The sequence below is a fragment of the Rhinopithecus bieti genome, unplaced genomic scaffold (genome assembly GCF_001698545.2).
Source record: "Rhinopithecus bieti isolate Rb0 unplaced genomic scaffold, ASM169854v2 scaffold_15676, whole genome shotgun sequence".
Taxonomy (NCBI): Eukaryota; Metazoa; Chordata; class Mammalia; order Primates; family Cercopithecidae; genus Rhinopithecus; species Rhinopithecus bieti.
The window spans coordinates 1146362-1169770 of record NW_016809194.1 but is presented as its reverse complement, the minus strand read 5'-3'; the positions used below and the strand labels follow the sequence as shown (position 1 = coordinate 1169770).

The following is a 23409-nucleotide window of genomic DNA, read 5'->3' as shown; positions in this document are numbered from 1 at the left end:
GTAGACTTTACAATTTCCTAATTTTTAGTCACCTTCTAGCCTTCTATGATATTTTTAAACTGGCAAATAATATTCCTTTGGTCAGTTTTCCAGTACCTGGAGGTTAAAATTCTTGAAATTTTCATAACTCTTACATTTAAATCATTTTCACTCCTCCTTTCTTCTCACATTCAACTAATATTTATTGAGCACATGTATGGTTGCCAGGCACTATTCTAAGCCCTGGGGGCATAGTGTAAATAAGACAAGACCCCAAGAAGCTTGTGTTCTTGAGGCTGACTTTCCTTGATATTGTTTCATTTACCACCCAAGCATCTTGGATGTTCTGAACCCCAGTTCCTTATCACTTTTTCATACACATTAGTAGGTGATTATTACCCCATAAAGGTAATTTTCAAAGACTATTGAGATTAACACCTTAATGCAGGTGTTAAAATGGTAGAATTTCAGACATTAAGGCAGGTAATGGATGGGGAAGTTATTTCATGGAAGACAAGCCTCTGGACACGTGGTTGGAATCACTTAAAACAAACCAGACAGAAGATGGCCAAATAGGAACAGCTCTGGTCTGCAGCTCCCAGTGTGATCGACACAGAAGACGGGTGATTTCTGCATTTCCAACTGAGGTTCCTGGTTCATCTCAATGGGACTGGTTGGACAGTGGGTGCAGCCCACAGAGGGCGAGCTGAAGCAGGGCGGGGTGTTGCCTCACCTGGGAAGCACAAGGGGTCGGGGGATTTCCCTTTCCTAACCAAAGGAAGCTGTGAGAGACTACCTAGAAAAATGGGACGTTCCTGTCCAACTACTGTGCTTTTCCCAAGGTCTTAGCAACCAGCAGACAAGGTGATTCTCTCCTGTGCCCGGCTCAGTGGGGCCTATGCCCGTGGAGCCTTGCTCACTGCTAGCACAGCAGTCTGAGTTCGATCTGTGAGACGGCAGCCTGGCTAGAGGAGGGGTGTCTGCCATTGCTGAGGCTTGAGTAGGTAAACAAAGCATCCAGGAATCTCGAACTGGGCAGAGTGCACTGCAGCTCAACAAGGCCTACTGCATCTAGACTCCACCTCCGTGGGCAGGGCATAGCTGAACAAAAGGCAACAGACAACTTCTGCAGACTTAAACGTCCCTGTCTGACAGCTCTGAAGAGAGCAGTGGTTCTCCTAGCATGGCGTTTGAGCTCTGAGAATGGACAGACTGACTGCTTAAGTTGGTCCCTGACCCTTGTGTAGCCTAACTGGGGGATACCTCCCAGTAGGGACCAACAGACACCTCATATAGGAAGATAGACACCTCATATGGGATGAAGCTTCCAGAGGAAGCACCAGGCAGCAATATTTGCTGTTCTGCAATATTTGCTGTTCTGCAGCCTCCACTGGTGACACCCAGGCAAACAGGGTCTGGAGTGGAACTCCAGCAAACTCCAATGGACCTGCAGCTGAGGGACCTGACTGTTAGAAGGAAAACTAACAAACAGAAACGAATAGCATCGACATCAACAAAAGGGTCATCTACACCAAAACCACATCTTTAGGTCACCAACATCAAAGACCAAAAGTAGATAAAACCACAAAGATAGGTAGAAACCAGAGAAGAAAAGCTGAAATTTCTAAAAATCAGAGCGCCTCTTCTCCTCCAAAGGATTGCAGCTCCTCGCCAGCAACAGAACAAAGCTGGATGGAGAATGACTTTGACAAATTGACAAAAGTAGTCTTCAGAAGGTCAGTAATAACAAACTTCTCTGAGCAAAAGGAGGATGTTTGAATGCATTGCAAAGAAGCTAAAAACCTTGAAAAAAGATTAGATGAATGTCTAACTACAATAAACAGTGGAGAGAAGACTTTAAATGACCTGTTGAAGCTGAAAACCATTGCACAAGAACTTCATGATGCATGCGCAAGCTTCAATAGCCAATTCAATCAAGTGGAAGAACTTGTCAGCGATTGAAGATCAAATTAATGAAATAAAGTGAGAAGACAAGATTAGAGAAAAAAGAGTAAAAAGAAATTAACAAAGCCTCCAAGAAATATGGGACTATGTGAAAAGACCAAATCTACATTTGATTGGTGTACCTGAAAGTGATGGGAAAAATGGAACCAAGTTGGAAAACAGTCTTCATGATATTATTCAGGAGAACTTCCCCAACCTAGCAAGGCAGGTCAACATTCAAATTCACGAAATACAGAAAACACCACAAACATACTTCTCAAGAAGAGCAACCCAAAGACACATAATTGTCACATTCACTGAGGTTGAAATGAAGGAAAAAATGTTAAGGGCAGCCAGAGAGAAAGGTCAAGTTACCCACAAAGGGAAGCCCATCAGACTATCAGCAGACCTCTCTGCAGAAACCCTAAAAACCAGAAGACAGTGGGGGACAATATTCAACATTCTTAAAGAAAAGAATTTTCAACCCAGAATTTCATATCCAGCCAAACTAAGGTTTATAAGTGAAGAATAAATAAAATCCTTCAGAGACAAGCAAATGCTGAGAGATTTTGTCACCACCAGGCTGCCTTACAAGAGCTCCTGAAGGAAGCACTAAACATGGAAAGGAACAACTGGTACCAGCCACTGCAAAAACATGCCAAATTGTAAAGACCACTGATGCTAGGAAGAAACTGCATCAATTAACAGGCAAAATAACCAGTTAGCATCATAATGACAGGATCAATTTCACACATAACAATATTAACCTTAAATATAAATGGCCTAAATGCCCCAATTAAAAGACACAGACTGGCAAATTGGATAAAGAGTCAAGACCCATCAGTGTGCTGTATTCAGGAGACACATCTTATGTGCAGACTCACATAGGCTCAAAATAAAGGGATGGAGGAAGATCTACCAAGCAAATGGAAAGCAAAAAAAGCAGAGGTTACAATCCTAGTCTCTGATAAAAACAGACTTTAAACCAACAAAAATCAAAAGAGACAAAGAAGGCCATTACATAATGGTAAAGGGATCAATTCATCAAGAAGAGCTAACTATCCTAAAGATATACGCACCCAATACAAGAGCACCCAGATTCAGAAGGCAAGTCCTTAGAGACCTACAAAGAGACTTAGACTCCCACACAATAATAATGGGAGACTTTAACACCCCACTGTCAGTATTAGATCAATGAGACAGAAGGTTGACAAGGATATTCAGGCTTGAACTCAGCTCTGCAACAAGCAGACCTAATAGACATCTACAGAACTCTCCACCCCAAATAAACAGAATATACATTTTTCTCAGCACCACATCACACTTATTCTAAAATTGATCATATAATTAGAAGGAAGACACTCCTCAGCAAATGTAAAAGAGCACAAATCACAACAAATTGTATCTCAGACCACAGTACAATCAAATTAGAACTCAGGATTAAGAAACTCACTCAAAACTGCACAACTGCATGGAAACTGAACAACCTGCTCCTGAATGACTACTGGGTACATAACAAAATGAAGGCAGAAATAAAGATGTTCTTTGAAACCAATAAGAACAAAGACACAATGTATCAGAATCTCTGGGACACATTTAAAGCAGTGTGTAGAGGGAAATTTATAGCACTAAATGTCCACAAGAGAAAGCAGGAAAGATCTAAAATCGACACCCTAATGTCACAATTAAAAGAACTAGAGAAGCAAGAGCAAACAAATTCAAAAGCTAGCAGAAGTCAAGAAATAACTAAGATCAGAGCAGAAACGGAAAGAGATAGAGACACAAAAAAACCTTCGAAAAATCAATGAATTCAAGAGCTGGTTTGTTTTGAAAAGATCAACAAAATTGATAGACTGCTAGCAAGACTAATAAAGAAGAAAAGAGAGAAGAATCAAATAGATGCAATAAAAAATGATAAAGGGGATATTACCACCAATTCAACAGAAATCAAACTACCATCAGAGAATACTATAAACACCTCTTCGCAAATAAACTAGAAAATCTAGAAGAAATGGATAAATTCCTGGACACATACACCCTCCCAAGACTAAACCAGGAAGGAGTCGAATCTCTGAATAGACCAATAACAGGTTGTGAAATTGAGCCAATAACTAACTAATGGCTTACCAACCAAAAAAAGTCCAGGACCAGACGGATTCACAGCCAAATTCTACCAGAGGTACAAAGAGCTGCTGGTACCATTCCTTCTGAAACTATTGCAATCAATAGAAAAAGAGGGAATCTTCCCTAACCCATTTTATGAGGCCAACATCATCCCGATACCAAAGCCTGGCAGAGACACAACAAAAAAAGAGAATTTTTGACCAATATCCTGAATGAACATTGATGTAAAAATCCTCAATAAAATACTGGCATACCAAATCCAGCAGCACATCGAAAAGCTTATCCACCACGTTCAAGTCGGCTAAATCCCTGGGATGCAAGGCTGGTTCAACAGATGCAAATCAATAAACGTAATCCATCACATAAACAGAACCAATGACAAAAACCACATGATTATCTCAACAGTTACAGAAAAAGCCTTTGACAAAATTCAAGAGCTCTTCATGCTAAAAATTCTCAATAAACTAGGTATTGATGGAATGTATCTCAAAATAATGAGCTATTTATGACAAACCCACAGCCAATATCATACTGAATGGGCAAAAACTGGAAGCATTCCCTTTGAAAACTGGCACAAGACAGGGATGCCGTCTCTCAACACTCCTATTCAATGTAGTATTGGAAGTTCTGGCCAGGGCAATCAGGCAGGAGAAAGAAATAAGGGGTATTCAATTAGGAAATGAGGAAGTCAAATTGTCCCTGCTTGCAGACAACATGATTTTATATTTAGAAAACCCCATCGTCTCAGCCAAAATCTCCTTAAGCTGATAAGCAACTTTAGCAAAGTCTCAGGATACAAAATCAATGTGCAAAAATCACAAGCATTTCTACACACCATTAACAGACAGAGCCAAATCATGAGTGAACTCCCATTCACAATTGCTACAAAGAGAATAAAATACCTAGGAATCCAATGTACAAGGGATGTGAAGGACCTCTTCAAGGAGAACTACAAACCACTGCTCAAAAAAATAAAAGAGGACACAAACAAATGGGAGAATATTCCATGCTCATGGACAGGAAGAATGAAGATCGTGAAAATGGCCATACTGCCCAAAGTAATTTATAGATTCAATGCCATCCCCATCAAGCTACCAATGACTTTCTTCACAGAATTGGAAAAAACTACTTTAAAGTTCATATGGTACCAATAAAGAGCCCACATTGCCAAGACAATCCTAAGCAAAAAGAACAAAGCTGGAGGCGTCACACTACCTGACTTCAAACTATATTACAAGGCTACAGTAACCAAAACAGCATGGTACTGGTACCAAAACAGAGATATAGACCAATGGAACAGAACAGAGTCCTCAGAAATAATACCACACATCTACAGCCATCTGATCTTTGACAAACCTGAGAGAAACAAGAAATGGGGAAAGGATTCCCTATTTAATAAATGGTGCTGGGAAAACTGGCCAGTCATATGTAGAAAGCTGAAACTGGATCCCTTCCTTACATCTTATACAAAAGTTAATTCAAGATGGATTAAAGACTTAAATGTTAGACCTAAAACCATAAAAAACCTAGAAGAAAACCTAGGCAATACTGTTCAGGACGTAGGCATTGGCAAGGACTTCATGACTAAAACACCAAAATCAACGGCAGCAAAAGCCAAAATAGACAAATGGGATCTAATTAAACTAAAGAGCTTCTGCATGGCAAAAGAAACTACCATCAGAGTGAACAGGCAACCTACAGAATGGGAGAAGGTTTTTGCAAACTACCCATCTGACAAAGGGCTAATATCCAGAATCTACAAAGAACTCAAACAAATTGACAAGAAAACACAACCCATCAAAAAGTGGGCAAAGGATATGAACACATTTCTCAAAAGAAGACATCTATGCAGTTGACAGACACATGAAAAAATGCTTATCATCACTGGTCATCAAAGAAATGCAAATCAAAACCACAATGAGATACCATCTCATGCCAGTTAGAATGGTGATCATTAATAAGTCAGGAAACAACAGATGCTGGAGAGGATGTGGAGAAATAGGAACACTTTTACACTGTTGGTGGGAGACTAAATTGGTTCAACCATTGTGGAAGACAGTGTGGCAATTCCTCAAGGATCTAGAACTAGAATTACCATTTGACCCAGCAATCCCATTACTGGGTACATACCCAAAGGATTATAAATCATGCTACTATAAAGACACATGCACACGTATGTTTATTGCAGCACTATTCATAATAGCAAAGACTTGGAACCAACCCAAATGCCCATCAATTATCGATAGACTGGATTAAGAAAATGTGGCACATATACACCAAGGAATACTATGCAGCCATAAAAAGGAGAAGTTCATGTCCTTTGTAGGGACATGGATGAAGCTGGAAACCATCGTTCTCGGCAAACTATCACAAGGACAGAAAACCAAACACTGCATGTTCTCACTCATAGGTGAGAACTGAACAATGAGATCACTTAGACACAGGGCGGGGGACATCACACACTGGGGCCTGTTGAGGGGTGAGGGACTGGGGGAGGGATATGCATTAGGAAAAATACCTAATGCAAATAATGAGTTAATGGGTGCTGCAAACCAACATGGCACATGTATACCTATGTATCAAACCTGCACGTTGTGCACATGTACCCTGGAACTTAAAAGTATTAAAAAAAAAAAAAAAAAAAAGACACGTAAAGTAAAGCTCACTGCTTTTTATATGTGTGTGTTATTTTATCCTTATGCCAGAGATAGAAGATATAGCTCATGAATTAGTCATTATGGGATAGTCATGAGATGTTAGCATCCGTATTATATAGTGAAGAAACTGAGGTCCGGAAAGGTCACATGTCTTACTTAAGGTCATCTGGATATGAAACAGGAGAGCCAGAAGTGGAATCCAGACCTTCTTCCCAAATTCTGTGCCTGTTCCAATATACACCCACTCCCTTTCTTTTTTATTTTATTTTTGAGACAAGGTCTAGCTCTGTCACCCAGGCTTGAGTACGGAGGTGCAGTCATAGCTCACTGCAGCCTCAAACTCCCAGGTTCAACATATCTTCCTACCTCAGCCTCCTGCGTAGCTGGAACTACAGGCATGTACTACCAAACCCAGCTAATTTTTAATTTTTTTTTTTTTGTACAAACAGGATCTCACTATGTTGCCCGGGCTGGTCTTGAGCTCCTGGACTCAAGCGATCCTCTCACCTCAGCCTCCCAAAATGCTGGGATTACAGGCGTGAGCCACTGTGCCTGTGCTCCTCCTTTCCAGGAGCCTGCTCCTCCCTAGGCCCTGTGAACTCTTGGCTACTCTGATTTGACTTATTCTAATATTTCCAACAAAGTCTCCAACTTGCTCTTACTCCAATACCAAGGATTGGACCAACAGATGCTCGTCAGTGAATACGGTGAAGTTTCAATATAATTATTCTTTTGCTTTAATTTTTTTAAGGTACCAAATCCTCCGGTTTAGGGGCCTGTGAGTGGCTTCTTGTCCTCATTTCCCTGCTCTTCATCATCATGACCTTCCCTTTTTCCATCTGGTTCTGCATAAAGGTGAGATTCCATGAGGACGCAATAGGTAATTTCCTGAGGCCTCTCACTGGCTACACCATGCTCATTCTCACTTTTGTTTTCTGGTACATGTTTTTGCTCCATGTGGAATGCCCTCACCCCCGACTCACCTTCCAGGATAGCTCTTACTCCTCCAAGACCTTGCTCAAATGTAAACAGGAAGCCTTCCTTGACTCCCCCAGACTGTCATTCCCTTCCCGGTGCTCCTATGTTACTCTGCTTTCACTTCGTTCTAGCACTTACCACATGTATTATATTGGCTATGTCTCGTTCATCTGCATTCTGTGACCAGAATGGATCATGACATCCACTTCACTTCACACACTTCCACAAACTTCTCAGGCAGCTTCTATAGACCATGAGTCATAATTATCTTTGGCCCACAGGTGGTTACAGATGCCTGTCCCTGAAATAAATAAAGACCTGTGTCCGTTCTGGAAGCACCTGCCAAGATGGAATTAGAGGAGCAAGAGATTTATTGGGAGACATTGCCTGTGAAAGATTAACAGGAAAGAAAACAAGAGTAGTCAGGAGAAGCCTTCAGACAGTGATGCAGGCCTGACACTTGTGATATGAGAAGGGGAAGAAAGGATTGGGCGGAAAGAACTTCTGACTGTGGTGCAGCTCTGAGAAAGCCCTGGCCAGCCCAAAAGGGAACTCCAGAGCAAGGTTTGCTTCATAGGAGTCCCACAATGGGCAGAAATGGCACAGCCCTAGTACTCCTGCCATCTCAGTCATTGGCTGGAACTGCTGGGAAGACTGCGTCCTTGGCTGAAACAGTATAACCGCTGCTGGGGCTGTTGTTGGTTTTACTCCTCACAGCAGGCAGCAGCTCTTTCCTCTTCCCCTTCATCTTTCCCTCCCCATTTTCCTCCCCAAGATACATTTTGGTATCTTGTGTTTTTGTTTTCATTTATCTCAAAGTATTTTCTCTTTTTCCTTGTGATTTCTTCTTTAACCCATTGGTTAGAGTATGTTGTTTAATTTCCACATATTTGTCAGTTTCTCAAATTTCCTTGTTATTGATTTCTAATTTAACTTCATTGTAGTAAGAGAATATACTTTATGTTATTTCAATCCTTTTAAATTGTTTAAGCTAGTTTTATGACCTAGCCTATTATCTGTCCTGGAGATGATGTTTCATATATGCTGGAAAAGAATGTGTTATTCTGCTGTTGCTGGGTGGAGATATTCTGTGTAGATGTCTGTTAGGTCTATTTGTTGATAGTGTTATTCAAGTCTTGTATGTCTGTCTAGTTCCATCCATTGTTTAAAGTGGGGTATTGAAGTCTCCAGTTGTCACTATTGAATTGTCTATTTCTATTTTGAATTATTTTGGTCTTTTTCCTCATGTATTTTGGAACTCTGTTTTTAGGTGCATCTATGCTTATCATTGTCACACTTTCCTAATACATTGATCCTTTTATCATTATACAATGTCCCACCTTATTGCTAGTAACATGTTTGCTTGTTTCGAAGTCCATTTTCTCTGATGTTAGGATAGCCATTCCTGCTTTCCTTTAGCTACTGTTTGTATGGTATATCTTTTCTATCTTTTACTTTCAGTCTATTTGTATCTTTGAATATAAAGTGTGTTTCCTATAGACAGTGTATATAGAAGGCAGCAGGCTCTTCTTTTTTTTTTTGAGACAGAGTCTCACTCCAGCAGGCTCTTCTTGAAGGGTGACCTGAGCACCTGCATGATTGCCACAAGATCCAACACTGATTCAGCCATAATAGCTTTTGGGAAAGGCTCTCAGGTCTGGTCACTTAAGATGGTAAGCCCTAAGAAGACAATTAGGGAGAGGAAACAAAAGCAGAACCAGGTAGTTATATTTGAGCAAGGTCTTGAAGAAGTAAGACTCCCTTCATCTCTGGGGAGAATTTGTTTCTTCCAATAAAAGCAGGTAAGAAACGAGCAATGCTAGGAAACCAAGCAACAAGCAATTGGGAATTGCTAGGCATGCTTTAAGAACTGCATACAGTCATTCATTCTCATTGTTTCAAGCAAAGCAGTGTTCTAGCCTCATAAAATTGTAAACTCATGAAGACAAACAAAACATGGTTCCCAACCTCAAAAGACTTACAGTGGGTTAGTAGATCCTGTTACTTTAAGAAGCACACTTCAAAATGTGTTTTGTTTGGCCTCTTTATTACATTTTTATATTTGGCTAGTTATTATTCAATGGAGCTTTTTTAAGTGGAGGGAGGATAAGGAAGGAAAATAAATTTGTCTATAGTCACAAATCATTCTTTCATTTATTCAATAAATATTTATTGAATACTTACAATGTATCAGGCATTTTTTAAGCACTGAGAAAATAAAGATTAATTCCATATCATCAAAGAGTGGGGCATATATTAATATCTAAATAAGCAGACCAAGTTAAGTCAGTGATAAACATGCAATTGAACTCAGATTCTAATACTGGGTCAGAAAGTGAAGTTTATTTTTAAAGTAGTGTGCAGTAACTTCTCTATTTCTCTTCTAACAGATGTTCTCCAGAATATTTTTGTCATGTGTTAGTAGTATTAAAAGTATCTCTGCACATTTTCAGGGTAAACATGAATTTTCTAGATCTATCACCAATGAAAATTGACAAATTAAAATCAAATTGAGGCCGGGCACGGTGGCTCATGCCTGTAATCCCAGCACTTTGGGAGGCCAAAGCAGGTGAATCACCTGAGGTCAGGAGTTCGAGACCAGTCTGACCAACATGGTGAAACCCCATCTCTAGTAAAAATACAAAAAATTAGCCATGCGTGGTGGCTCACGCCTATAATCCCAGCTACTCGGGAGGCTGAGGCAGGAGAACCACTTGAACCTGGGTGGTGGAGGTTGCAGTGAGCATAGATCACGCCACTGCAGTCCAGCCTGGGTAACAAGAGCAAAACTTTGTCTTAAAAAAAAAATCCAGTTGAATCATTTTGAAGCAGCCTCAGAAGAAATTGCATTCTGAAACAAAATATCACAAGTGGTATTAAAATATACTTCCTCTTTCTGTTAAATGGCTAATGAGTAATACATATAAAAGCTAGGAATGCAGAAGTCACAGTAAAATACAAGATTTAACATGCCTTGATAAGATTAATTTAGGGAAAGTTGGCCATGGTTTTTTAGATAATCATAAGTCTTTAATCAAAATTCTGTCCATGGGTTCAAAAATTAACATGGTGAATATACTTTTCCATTTCTGAAATTTTATACTTACTAAATACAGATTTTGGAAACAAGTATTAATAGAAATTTTTTCTTGGTTCTCAAAAAATTTCTGATATCTAGGATCATTCTTATGCCAAGGCCTTTTGAAGACTTTATTTTTCTTTCTAGGAGTGATTTGAAAGGATTAAATTTCTCTTTAGGTCGTACAAGAGTATGAAAGAGTAATTATATTCCGACTGGGACATCTGCTTCCTGGAAGAGCCAAAGGCCCTGGTAAAAAAACACTCTTTTTTTCCTAAACATCTCCCTCCTGACTTGCCAATTTCTTCAACCCACGCAGATTGGTAATATGTACCTCAGATTACATGAAGTAACTTGATTCATGACACTTGCATTTTCCAATCTGTTACATATAATATAGGTTATTAAAAAATTCTTCAGAGACCATTACTACTAGGTCATAGGTAGCCAAGAGAGAGAATTGGTACAGAGAGCCCACATGCCAGGGCGAGGCTTGCTGGAATAGCAAGTTAGCTTAGGACCAATGGCTGGGGACTGGTTTGAGTACAATGTGGATATGGTCAGAGTCCTGTGAATTCTCAGAGAAAAGCTGAGCTAGTTCCTAATCCATGTGCTCAGATCCAATCATGGGAGATAGGTGAAGTTTGGCATTCAAATAACAAATTGGTCTTCAGTTACAGGGATTTTAAAAACATAGATTAAGCATTTCTTGTGGCTCAGACTCTGTGCTAACCATAAGACATGGTCTCTGATCTCAGGACCTTAAGATCTAGTGGAGTTGATGTCCACAGGTCCAAGCTCATTATGGGAGACAGATAGAAGTATGGTCAGTCTGAAAGGTTTAGTAGTGGGGGGTTGGAGATCTAAGTCAGCCAGGAAAGTATGAGGAGCAAAGTCCCACTGTGTATATATTGGAGAGGGTCTGAGTTCCAGGACACGCCCGCAGAGACCAGACTAGGGACAAATATCAGAGTTTGAAGATTCAGAATGAATATACGAGTCCACACAAAAGTAGAACCAGACCCTGTAGTTCCAGGACAAAGAACATCTTGCTCTGGCCCTGGTTTTCGGGAACCTTCTCAATTGGCACTGAGGAGGACTAGTAGCTGACTAGTATCCTGGACTCTGTGAGGTGCTGCTTGTTTCAACAAAGCTTTGGCTCTTGCAGGAGCCCACAGAATCCAGTGGGCTCTCACAAAATCTCAATAAATCAATCTACAAATCTTTACTGCACATTGATCCTGTATATTATATTGGGTGGGTGAGGACTAACTAGCCAACCGGAAAGCTGGTATCATGATAATTGCTATTCTGATTACTTCTGGGGCCCACTTTCTAAGGAATATGACATAGAGGTTGCTGGCTCTAAAGTTTGACACCTGGGTACACTCATGGATTCAAAAACAATTTTAGAGAGCACCTAAAAGGCACTAAGACAGACACTAAGGCTAACAATAGTGTATAGGACACTACTTAGGGAGTTCAATTCTAGTGAAAGGACAGACATGCAACTGAGATCTGGGGAGGCCAGTACCATGACTAAAAGGACCACACAGCCCAGTTTGCTGGGGACAATCCCTGTTTATACCTATTGTCCTGGAGCAAATTATAATAGTGCTCTCCTTTTACCCTCAGGTGGAGGTGGGATGGGTCAATGGTCTGTAATGAGAGGCTAGGAAAAGTAATGTAGTGTGCAACCTGACCCCAAAAAGGTGAAACCCAAACAGGCTTCATGCTAGTTATTTATCTGTCACTTCCTCCTCCCCTTCTTCTAGGTCTTTTCTTTTTTTTGCCCTGCCTGGATACCTACCACAAGGTTGACCTTCGTCTCCAAACTCTGGAGATACCTTTTCATGAGGTAAGCCAGTTGATGGCTTTTGCTTTCTCTATACATTTTCCATGGTCTACCTACCATGGACAAAATGATTATTTATGCTCAAAAGTAGGAAATAAAAATAATGATATGGACTACTTCAGAACTTAAAACTTTTGTGCATCAAAGGACACAATTAACAGAGTGCAAAGGCAATCTAGGGAATGGGAGAAAATATTTGCAAATCATGTATCTCATAAAGGGTTAATATCTAAGATATATAAAGAACTCATACATCTCAACAACAAAAAAAAATAAGCAACCTGATTTAAAAAATGGGCAAAGAACTTTGTGACAGTTAACTTTATGTGTCAGCGTGGCTAGGCCATGATCATTAGACCTATATTTGGCCAAACACATCTGGATGTTATTGTGAAGGTACTTTTTTAGATGGGATTAACATTTAAATCAGTAGACTTTGAGTAACGCAGATTACCCTCCCTAATGTGGGGTGGGCCTCATCCAATTAATTGAAGGGCTCAAGAAAAAGACTGACCTCCCTTTGAGGAGGAGGGAATTTTGCCAGTAGAAAAAATAAACTCTTCCCTGGGTCTTCAGCCTGAAGATGTTAGACATACTAGCTTCCATAAGCACATGAGCCAATTCATTAAATCAATACTTTTTTATCTCCCCACCCCAGCATACCTATATGTGTATGTGTGTGTGTGCATATATGTGTATGGTGACGCCCAAACACACACACACACACACACATTATACAGTTTCTCTAGAGAACCCTAATACAAACTTGAACAGACGCTTCTCAAAAGATGACATACAAAGAAGATGAAGATATATAAATGGGCAACAAGCACATGAAAAGATGCTCGGCATCACTACATTAGGAAAATACAAATCAGTATCGCAAGATATCACTTTACACTCATTAACATGGCTACCGTTTTTTTAAAAAAACGGAATATAACAAGTGTTGAAGAGGATGTAGAGAAATTGCAACCCTCGTGCACTGTTGATAGGAAAATGTAAAATGGTGCAGCCACTGTAGCAAACAGTATAGCGGCTCTTCAAAAAATTAAAAATAGAATTACTGTATGACCCAGCAATTCCACTTCTGCATATTTACCTAAAATAATTGAAAGCAGGGCATTGGAGAAATATTTGTACACCTGTATTCATAACAGCATTATTCACAATAGCCAAAAGGTTGAAGCAACCCAGGTGTCTACTGATGACTGAAGAGATGAATAAACTGTGATCTATAACCTACAATGGAATATTATTCAGCCTTAAAAAGAAAAGAAATTCTGACATTCTACAAATGGATGAACCCTGAGGACATTATGCTAAGTGAAATAAGCCAGTCACAAAAAAACAAATACTGTATGATCCTACTCATATGAAGCACCTAGAGTAGTCAAATTCATAGAAACTGAAAGTAGTATGGTGGTTGCCAGGGGTTGAGGAGAAGGAGAAATTGGAGAGTTATTGTTTCATGGGTACAGAGTTTCAGTTTTACAAGATGAAAGAGTTATGGAGATGGATGGTGGTGATAGCTGCACAATATTATGAGTGTATTCAGTATCACTGAACTGTATACTTAAAAATGGTTAAGATGTGGGGAGGGGGGAGGAGGGAGGGATTGCATTGGGGAGTTATACATGATATAAATGATGAATTGATGGGTGCTGACGAGTTGATGGGTGCAGCACACCAACATGGCATAAGTATACATATGTAACAAACCTGCACGTTATGCACATGTACCCTAGAACTTAAAGTATAATAAAAAAAAAAATGGTTAAGATGGTAAGTTTTATGGTATATGTATTTTAACACAATAAACAAAATTGGGGAAAAAACTCACCCCCAATCCTGTTACCCATAGTTAACTGTTGATATTTTGGAGTATAGCCTTTCAGATTTTTCAGTGTATGTGGTTATATTTATAGATTATATATATATAATATACAGATATTATATATATGTCATATATATCATATATATGATCATCTGTATGACATATATATATCACCTGTAAATATATATATTTTTTATATATATATATATCGTACCATATATACTATTTTGCAATGTGTCTTTCTTAACCCAACAATATATTGTGGTCATCTTTTCATATATTAGCTAAATGCTTCTATCCCTTTATTTTAAATGGACATACAGCATTTCATTTAGTGGCTGTATCACAATTTACTCAACCAATTCCCTATTGTTGATATTAAATTCTTTCCAATTTGTATTCCAATTAGCAATACTGAGTAACATCCTTATAGCTAAACCCTTAAAATAGGTCCTTATGATCAATATAAAAAGGGAAATATTAAGACATCTTTCTAGGGCTTGTGATGTGTATCATCAAAGCACCCCTAATGTACGCTCTAGCAAGCAATGCATTAGAGCGCTTGTTTCCTAGAACGTGCTTCTCTTTTAGCAGATTTTTTATTTTGGTATCAGTTTAGAAAAACCTTGTTTGGAATCAACAGAATGTCTTCATATGAGAAAATTATTTCCAATTTTTTTTTACAAAACGATTTACCACAGGATTAAATTGTGCGTTCTTTCGTGTATTTGAAAAAAAATTCATAATTTTCAAAAACGTGTATTTTGAATAAAGGGTGGGCCAACTCTGTTTTAAGAGTGGAGAAAATTCCCTTTGAACACATTTAGTTCCTCTATCCCCACATAGGAAAGGAGCCCAAGAATCAAGCCTGTCATCCAAACTTTTTTCTGCCTAGATCGTGACCAAAGACATGTTTATAATGGAGATAGATGCTGTTTGCTACTACCGAATGGAAAATGCCTCTCTTCTCCTAAGCAGTCTTGCTCATGTATCTAAAGCTGTGCAATTCCTTGTGCAAACCACCATGAAGCGCCTCCTAGCACATCGATCCCTCACTGAAATTCTTCTAGAGAGGAAGAGCATTGCCCAGGATGCAAAGGTACTTAGATAAACGTAATGGCCAATATGTTGAAATATTTATCTTTTATTCATTTGTTCATTGGCCATTTATTAAATCTTCCATGGCCAGTTCCATCCCTTAGGGACCATCCCTTTGGGAGCTTATAGCTAGTTAGGAGGTTGCCAAATTGACTCTGAGTCAATTATAGTTATCAGTATGGTGCTTGTTAATCAGTCATTGCCAGAGTTTTTGCTCTCAAACCTACTCCAATGACTTTAAATTCATCCCCAAGTACTCACCTAGTATTAAGTATTGAGAATGATTGCTGGCAGGAATGGTGGGGTTGGTGGGAATGGACAGGAGGGGTTGGTTGTACACAAAGATGATAAGGCATGGTTCCCAGGAGCAAGCTGAGCAAGCTCATCCATGGCCAGGGTCGGTGGCTTTGATTCTTACCAAGGCAGATAGGCAAAAGGTATGCAGAGGAGAAGTGAGAAGACAGCAGGATTCCAGGCAACTGGCCAGTGGAGTGGCAATTACTACCAGTAATGGAGCCTGTCACTGAAGCCGTGGGGACACCCAGGCCCAGAACTGGGTTAGGAGGTTGTGAATCATGGTAGTTGGAAAGAGGACCTCAAATAGAGGGACCCCAAGAATCCAAGGCACTGGTAGTAATTGTGCTTTATGGGATGTCCCCCGCCACCCTCCCTTCCTTATTCATCCTTCTCCTTTAAAGGATAAAGTCCAGACACTTGACATTCAAGCTTGCCCTTGTTACACTGATTATAATATATATACAAATGTTCCTTGATTTATTATAAATCCATCATAAAGCAAAAAATATCATAAGTCAAAAATGCATGTATCCTAATAAACCCATGATAAAAGTCAAAAAGTGTCAAACTATTGCAAGTTCGGGACCATCTATCTAAGACATTAATTTTCCCAGACTATGACCTCCATAGCAGCAGGGACTATTTTATCCATCTCTTGGTCCTCAGCACAGGTTTATCACACAGCAGGTAGATAATGTTTTTTGGATAAATGAATAAATTAACCCAAATGTTGTAGTCTCACCTCTTGCCATCCTTCTCCCACTGAATCTAATACTCCAACCTACTTTAGCTTTTGTCCAGCATTCAGCACTTTCATGCTCCCATTGCCTCCTCTTGGGCTGTATCCTCTGCATGGAATACTTCCCTTTTCTCCACAGGCAAGATTTTATTTGTCCTTCAAGACGCCACCTATTCTGTGATGTCTTTATCAACATTCCCTACTCTCACCCATACCCCCAAATCAGTCTTCTCAGGGTCCTCAATGCACTATGCTTACTGTTTGTCTAACCACTAAAAAATAATGAGAAAATACGTGTAAAAAGAAGAGTTTGGGTCAACATGGAGAGCTCCATGCCCTGCCCCTCCTTTCCAGAATCCACAGTCCATTTTCTTCCCTTTCTTGTTTCCAACTTCAGTCAAGGGGGTGGACAGGACTGGGAAGCAGGAAGAAACTGGAGCCACCAGCATCAGTTGTAGAAGTGAGAACATCCTATAAGTGAAAGACATTTGGAAGAGAGACTAGACACTGGTTCTCAACTCAGTACATTTTGAAACAGATTTTAAAAATATATCTGTATTAGCTCCTATTACTTCTGTAACAGACTACCACAAACTTGGTGGTAGTTTTCTTAGTTTTGAAGACCAGAGTCCAAAATCAGTTTCACTGGGCTAGAGTCCAGGTGTCAGCTGGACCAATTCCTTCTGGAGGTTCTGAGAGGAGAATCCGTTTCCTTGCCTTTTCCAGCACCTGGTGGCTACCTGTATTTCTCAGCTCATGGCACCTTCCTCCATCTTTAGAGTGCATCACTCCAGTCCCTACTTCCATCATCACATCACTTTCTCCTCTTCTTTCTCCTCTTCTTCTCCAAATCACCATTTGCCTCTCCCTTATAAAGAACGCCTATAATTACATTTAGGGCCACCTGGATAATCCAGGCTAGTATCCCCATCTCAAGAGCCTTTAACTTAATCACACCAGCAAAATTCCTCTTGGGGTAACATTCACAGATTCCAGGGATTAGGACATGGGATATCTTTGGGGACCATTATTCAGCATACCACACCATCTTCAACTGCACAGATATTTATTGGGTGGCACTATGCAAGTTAAACAACTCCTTGCAAGGCACTGTGAAGTTAAATAAAACAGGCAAATAATGTCCTTTCAAAGGGAATCTTCTTCCTTAGTACAGAACAATGACCATCAGGGTTTAGGCTCTACCACCTGGAGGCCCTCACTAACATCTGAATTCTTCTCTCCACAGGTCGCCTTGGATTCAGTGACCTGTATTTGGGGAATCAAAGTGGAGAGAATAGAAATGTGGGTAGGAAATTAACTAGGAAGAACAGTATGATAAAGGAAAATATTCTGGTTTCATTTTAAGTTTTCATTTGAAAAGTATTTCCATTGAGTACTATAGCTATATCAGCATAAATTTGTAAAAAAGAGAAACAAATTATCTAATATCTTACAGCCATAACACAATCACTATAACATTTGGACAAATTACTCTGATTGTTTTTTCTCTATGCAGCTAAAAAATTGTTTTAGATAAAATTTACATGACATTTCCCATTTTAGGCCAGGCGCAGTGGCTCGCACCTGTAATCTCAGTACTTTGGGAGGCTGAGGTGGGTGGATCGCTTGAGGTCAGAAATTTGAAACTAGCCTGGGCAACATGGTAAAACCCTGTCTCTACTAAAAATGCAAAAATTAGCTGGGCGTGGTGGCACATGCCTGTAATCCCAGCTACTAGGGAGGCTGAGGGAGGAGAATCGCTTGAACCTGGGAGGCAGAGGTTTCAGTGAGCCAAGATCATGCCACTGTGCTCTAGCCAGGACCACAGAGTGAGACTTTATCTCAAAAAAAAAAAAAAAAAAAAAAGAAAAGAAAATTAGCCGGGGCTGGTGGCAAATGCCTGTAATCTCAGCTACTCAGGAGGCTGACGCAGGAGAATCACTTGAACCCAGGAGGCGGGAGCTGCAGTGAGTCAAGATTGCCCATTGTACTCCAGACTGGGTGACAGAGTGAAACTGTTTCAAAGAAAAAAGAAAAAAGAAAGAAAAAAAGAAATGTCACATTTTTGCCATTTTAAACTGCAGTTTTAGTATAATATATTTACAAATGGGTACAGCCATCACTACTATCTAATTTCAGAACATTTTCATCATCCCAAAAGGAAGCCTGTGTTCATTAAGTGGGAACCCCCCATTTAGTTTCTTAATTTAGTTTCTTAAATTAGTTTCCAACCACTAATTTAGTTTCTGTCTCAATGGATTTGCCTCTTCTGGACATTTCACATAAATGGAATCATACAATATATGGTTTTTTGTGTCTGTCTTCTTTTCACTTAGCATAATATTTTCAAGGTTGAACCATGCTTGAGCATGAATCAGTACTTCATTACTTTTTATGATCAAATAATATTTCGTTGTTTGAGGCTATACCACATTTTATCTGTTCATCAGCTGATGGACATTTGGGTTGTTTCTGCTCTTTGGCTATTATGAATAATGCTAGAGCAAGCATTGATTTGCAAGTTTTTGAGTGAACATGTTTTCAATTCTCTTGGGTCTATATCTAGAAGTAGAATTACTGGGTCATATGGTAACTCCATATTTAACTTTTTGAGGGGCAGCTAAACTGTTTTCCATATATGCATTTTTATAGTTATAATCAGGGTCAAAAGACAATTTTGTATCTTTTATGTAATACATTAAGCATTGTTCTTATTCGGTCAGTTGTACCCTTTTCAAAATCAATTCTTCTCTTTTATAAACTTGGATGAATTCCTCTTATCTTTATAATCAGTAATGTTGCTCTTCAAGCCATTGTTCAAATTTATTAGTTGAGGTTTAGATTACAACCTAAGTGGAAAAACTGAGCACAGCTCATCAATACAAAACCTGCTGAGCTAATGATAAGAAACCACAGCTCTACTGTAGCATCAGCAATAATACAAACCTGCATTTGAGGCATCGACCTTGGAGATGCCCTTCTCTGCCTACTTTTGACCTCAGAAGTCTAGGGATGGCACACTCAGAATTTGCTACTCATCATGAGACAGCAGTAGAGAGGCTTGCAAATCTCTGTGAAAGCTCTGGCTCCTAAATCACAGCTGCACACCTACATGCCTGCATTCTTCTTTTTCAGTAAAGATGTGAGGTTGCCAGCTGGGCTTCAGCACTCGCTGGCTGTGGAGGCCGAAGCGCAAAGACAGGCCAAAGTGCGGGTGAGCACTCCATCCTCCCACCCAGACTGCTCTTTGAGGAAGGCCTGCTGGTGGAGAACATTTCCCCTTTGCTTCCTTACTGTCCATTAATTTGGCACTGGGCAGAAGCGGTCTTGGGCCCTTACAACTCTGTTACAATTGCTTGCTCTCTTAAAGTGTGTTAATAGTCCCCTGACTGACTAATGCAACTCCTCTCCCTCTCTGAAGCTACTGATAATAGTGACCACCCACTGCTTGAGTCTCACCTTCCCTCTCTCTCCTTAAAGGTATCTCCTCCACACACATCAATCTTCTTTAGTGCTGGCATCTTTTCCTGGGTAATCATAGTCACCCTAACTTCTAGATATTCCCTAGAACTGTATCCCAAGCTTGGCACAAGTTTTGGAGGGACAACCACGATCAGGGTCCAGTTCTCTCAATGCCAGAGCCAAGAGAAGGCTGTGCTACTCAACTCCACTCAGACATGGCAGCAAGAAGCAAAGATGCGGCAGCTAGCAGCTTCTAGTGACTGAGGTGTGGGTGAGGGGGCCTTGGGAAGAGGAAAATGAAGAATGAAGGGAGGCAGATTTCTCTGAAAGAACAGAGCAGGTGAAGATAAAAACCAGTACCAGTAAGAGGATCATTGCCTGTGGACCACTGAGGGGAGGTGAGGATGAGGAAGGGGAGGAGGATAGTCCCCAGGGCAGTTGCTTCTAGATCTCTGAGTGAAGTCCTCTTCACCCACTTTCAGGTGGCATTTGGGTAGTGAGCTCAGCACCTTCTCTTCAGAAATGCTTACCCATTCACTTTGCCTAAGTTGGGGGTCACCCTTTCACGTCATGCCTTTGCATAGAATGCTGGCTAATCTTTTCTCTATGTTGGCAAAATTCTGATCTTTCAAGGCTTACTGGATGCTAATAACTCCCCTAATACTTCATTTATACTTGTCATGGCTCCTAACAAATTCCACCTTAAATTGTGATTAATAGTGTGATCTGTCTCCCCAGCTCAAGACCCTTCAGAAAGAAGAATAAACCTGTTCTATGCTTAACAGTGCTTGCCACATAGTAGATGCTCAGTGCTAGTCTGCTGAGTCACACTGCATAGTGGTGAAGCCTTCAGGGAACGAAGAACAATCACTTTGCTTTTCATCGCATCTGTTTTCTAGATGATCGCTGCAGAAGGGGAGAAGGCTGCTTCTGAGTCCCTGAGGATGGCAGCTGAGATTCTGTCAGGCACCCCTGCTGCTGTTCAGCTTCGATACCTCCACACCCTTCAGTCTCTGTCCACAGAGAAGCCTTCCACTGTGGTTTTACCTTTGCCATTTGACCTCCTGAATTGCCTCTCTTCTCCCAGCAACAGAACTCAGGGAAGCCTCCCCTTCCCAAGTCCTTCCAAACCTGTTGAGCCACTAAATCCTAAAAAGAAAGACTCTCCCATGTTATAGGAAAGATGGGGTGTAATGTGACTATAAAGGGGCCTGCCATAGAAAAGCCACATCCCTGAGGGAGGCACTCTGTCCTCATTCCCTGCCCTTCCTTTGGTTGCCATATGGAATGGTCACGGAATACACGAAGTCACAATGCACTATCCATGAGAAGACGGTGAAACGATGTAATGACAGAGAAGGCAGATAACACGTTTCCATGACTCATCTAGTCAGAGCAATTAAGGGAAACAGCTTTGGGCAAAATTCTTTGGAAAGAATTTTGAGCCTAGATGTGGTTAAATTTTGACTTCTGGGAACTTGGTTCAGATGTCCTTTTCACTGTATGTCCTCTGGCCCCTTTGGCAAGGTTGTCACAGCTCCCACAGCCCTTCCTACAAGCACCTATCATTGGGCTTGTCACACTCTATTGCTCTTCTGCCCTAAAGATGCAGTCTTCTCTTCAACGAGGCTACCAGTTCTTCAAAGGCACACCTTAGTTTTCCTCAACCACACTCAATCTTTTTGCTCCACCCTGAATTCCTCACACCTAACCCTGATAGTTACCTAAAGTGACACTTAAATGTTTCATAGTGAATGCAAAAAAGAGAGATGGACTTGGAGGCAGATATAAAATTTATGCCCAATTAAAGCATTTAAAAGGAATTATTTTTGTGGAGACTCCTTTTTTAAATAAAGAAATAAATTAAAGGACAAAAACATCTGACACATGTGGCTTAAAATCTGAGGGAGAATCACTATAAATAGTGGGCCCGAGAGTAATCTATTTTCAGTATAGAACTTACCAGCTTGTTTATTTCTTCAAACAGTAATAATATTAGGTAACCTATACATGCCCTGACATATTGTTTTCTTATACAGATATTTCTTAATATAGATACATTTCTCTAAGTCTTATTTTCCATTAATTTGCCTTATACAATTAGAAATGCATATCTGCAGAAAAAAATAAACCAAGTAAATAAGAAAGCATATCTATATGTACAGCAAATTCTCTATAAACTTAAAAAAGTCGCCAACATTATAAAACATTACTAACATTACTAAAATAATATTAGGAAAATGCTACTTATAATAGGCATTTTCATATTGCTGGCACAGAGAGAGGGTAACTCTCCCGAGTGCCACAGTATTTGGTTCTCTCTTCCTCAAACTGCCTCTTTATTCTTCATGTTATCTGATGTTATTATTATTTTGTATTGGAGATGTGTTCCTGCTATTCTTAGTGGGAACTGAAAATATTTTGCATGAAATACCCATAAAGAGTTTTTGTTTATGAATGTTAGCCCATAAAACCCTGCAGAACATTATATCCATGAAAAAATGAATCTAAGCTCCTAACAGCGGGCCTAGAAACTTTTGCAGCATTTTGTCTGTTGAAGACAGACTGCTTTCCACTATGCTTAAGTCGCAGAAACAAGGCCCAAGTTAAGGATGCTTTACCTATCCTAATGTCTCTCAGTCACCTCAACATTCCTTCTTTCTCTGCCATCTCTCTCTCCCTCTTCCCCTCCCTCAAAAAAAAAAAAAAAAAAAAAAAAAAAAAAAAAAAAAAACCCCTAGCACTATCTTGTGAAATGTTGTCAATCTCAGAGGCATCCCTGTCTACGTCTCTAGGCCACCTCCTTACTTCTATCCACAGGTGGGAAAACCCAAACATTCTAAGCTGGTTCTAAGATATTCTTACAGCCCACATTTGTTATGTCCTGGGGCTTTAGCTAAGCCATGCATCTTCCCAAGTTTACACAGGATTCTCAGATAATTTCAAAACCTACATTTTTATATAACCATGCCAAATTCACTCACTGATAACAACAATCAGTTTATAAGGTGACTATGTATTGAGAAGTAACTTCCAATTTTGTTCTGTTTCAAAAGGCTATTTAATCCAATTCTAAAAATATTTCCATATCTTATTAAAAGTCTCCCCAGTCCCTGTTCCTAAGGACCTTACTTGGTTGTGGAGGCATGAGAGTGCTGACAGCCATAGATGGAGCAGTCTTTCATTGAGGAGGCAATGGGAGATTCTGAAGCCAAAGGAACAGGCAAAGCTCAACACTATGCAGGGGTGCCGAAATACAAATGTGGAATCCAAAAGGCTCTCATATCCAAATAAGTCAAAGACAGGTAACAAAATTTACCAGACGCGGGAGTATGGTGTCAGAAAGAAGAAAGCAAACAC

General features: G+C 40.0%; 2 protein-coding genes across 2 annotated transcripts in view; one reads left to right on the top strand and one right to left on the bottom strand.

Annotated features, from left to right (window-relative positions):
• Window positions 1-7435: 7435 nt before the first annotated feature.
• On the top strand, window positions 7436-21872 carry NPHS2 (NPHS2 stomatin family member, podocin). The gene is made up of 7 exons (XM_017888831.1): window positions 7436-7559; window positions 10941-11013; window positions 12537-12619; window positions 15349-15552; window positions 17834-17889; window positions 19723-19801; window positions 20949-21872. Exons 1-7 carry the CDS (start codon window positions 7524-7526, stop codon window positions 21225-21227), a joined length of 810 nt encoding a protein of 269 aa, XP_017744320.1. The 5' UTR covers window positions 7436-7523; the 3' UTR covers window positions 21228-21872.
• AXDND1 (axonemal dynein light chain domain containing 1) overlaps window positions 7591-23409 on the bottom strand; it is a 197469-nt gene continuing 181650 nt past the window's right edge. The window contains 1 exon segment of the mRNA XM_017888828.1: window positions 7591-7983. The gene's annotated coding sequence lies outside the window, so the exon portion shown is untranslated.

Excerpts from the sequence above, each read along its gene's own strand:
- NPHS2 (XM_017888831.1), top strand. The coding sequence starts at position 7,524 with ATGACCTTCCCTTTTTCCATCTGGTTCTGCATAAAG. Across the intron at positions 7,560-10,940 it reads CCATCTGGTTCTGCATAAAG|GTCGTACAAGAGTATGAAAG; the intron begins GTGAGATTCCAT and ends ATTTCTCTTTAG. Across the intron at positions 15,553-17,833 it reads GCATTGCCCAGGATGCAAAG|GTCGCCTTGGATTCAGTGAC; the intron begins GTACTTAGATAA and ends TTCTCTCCACAG.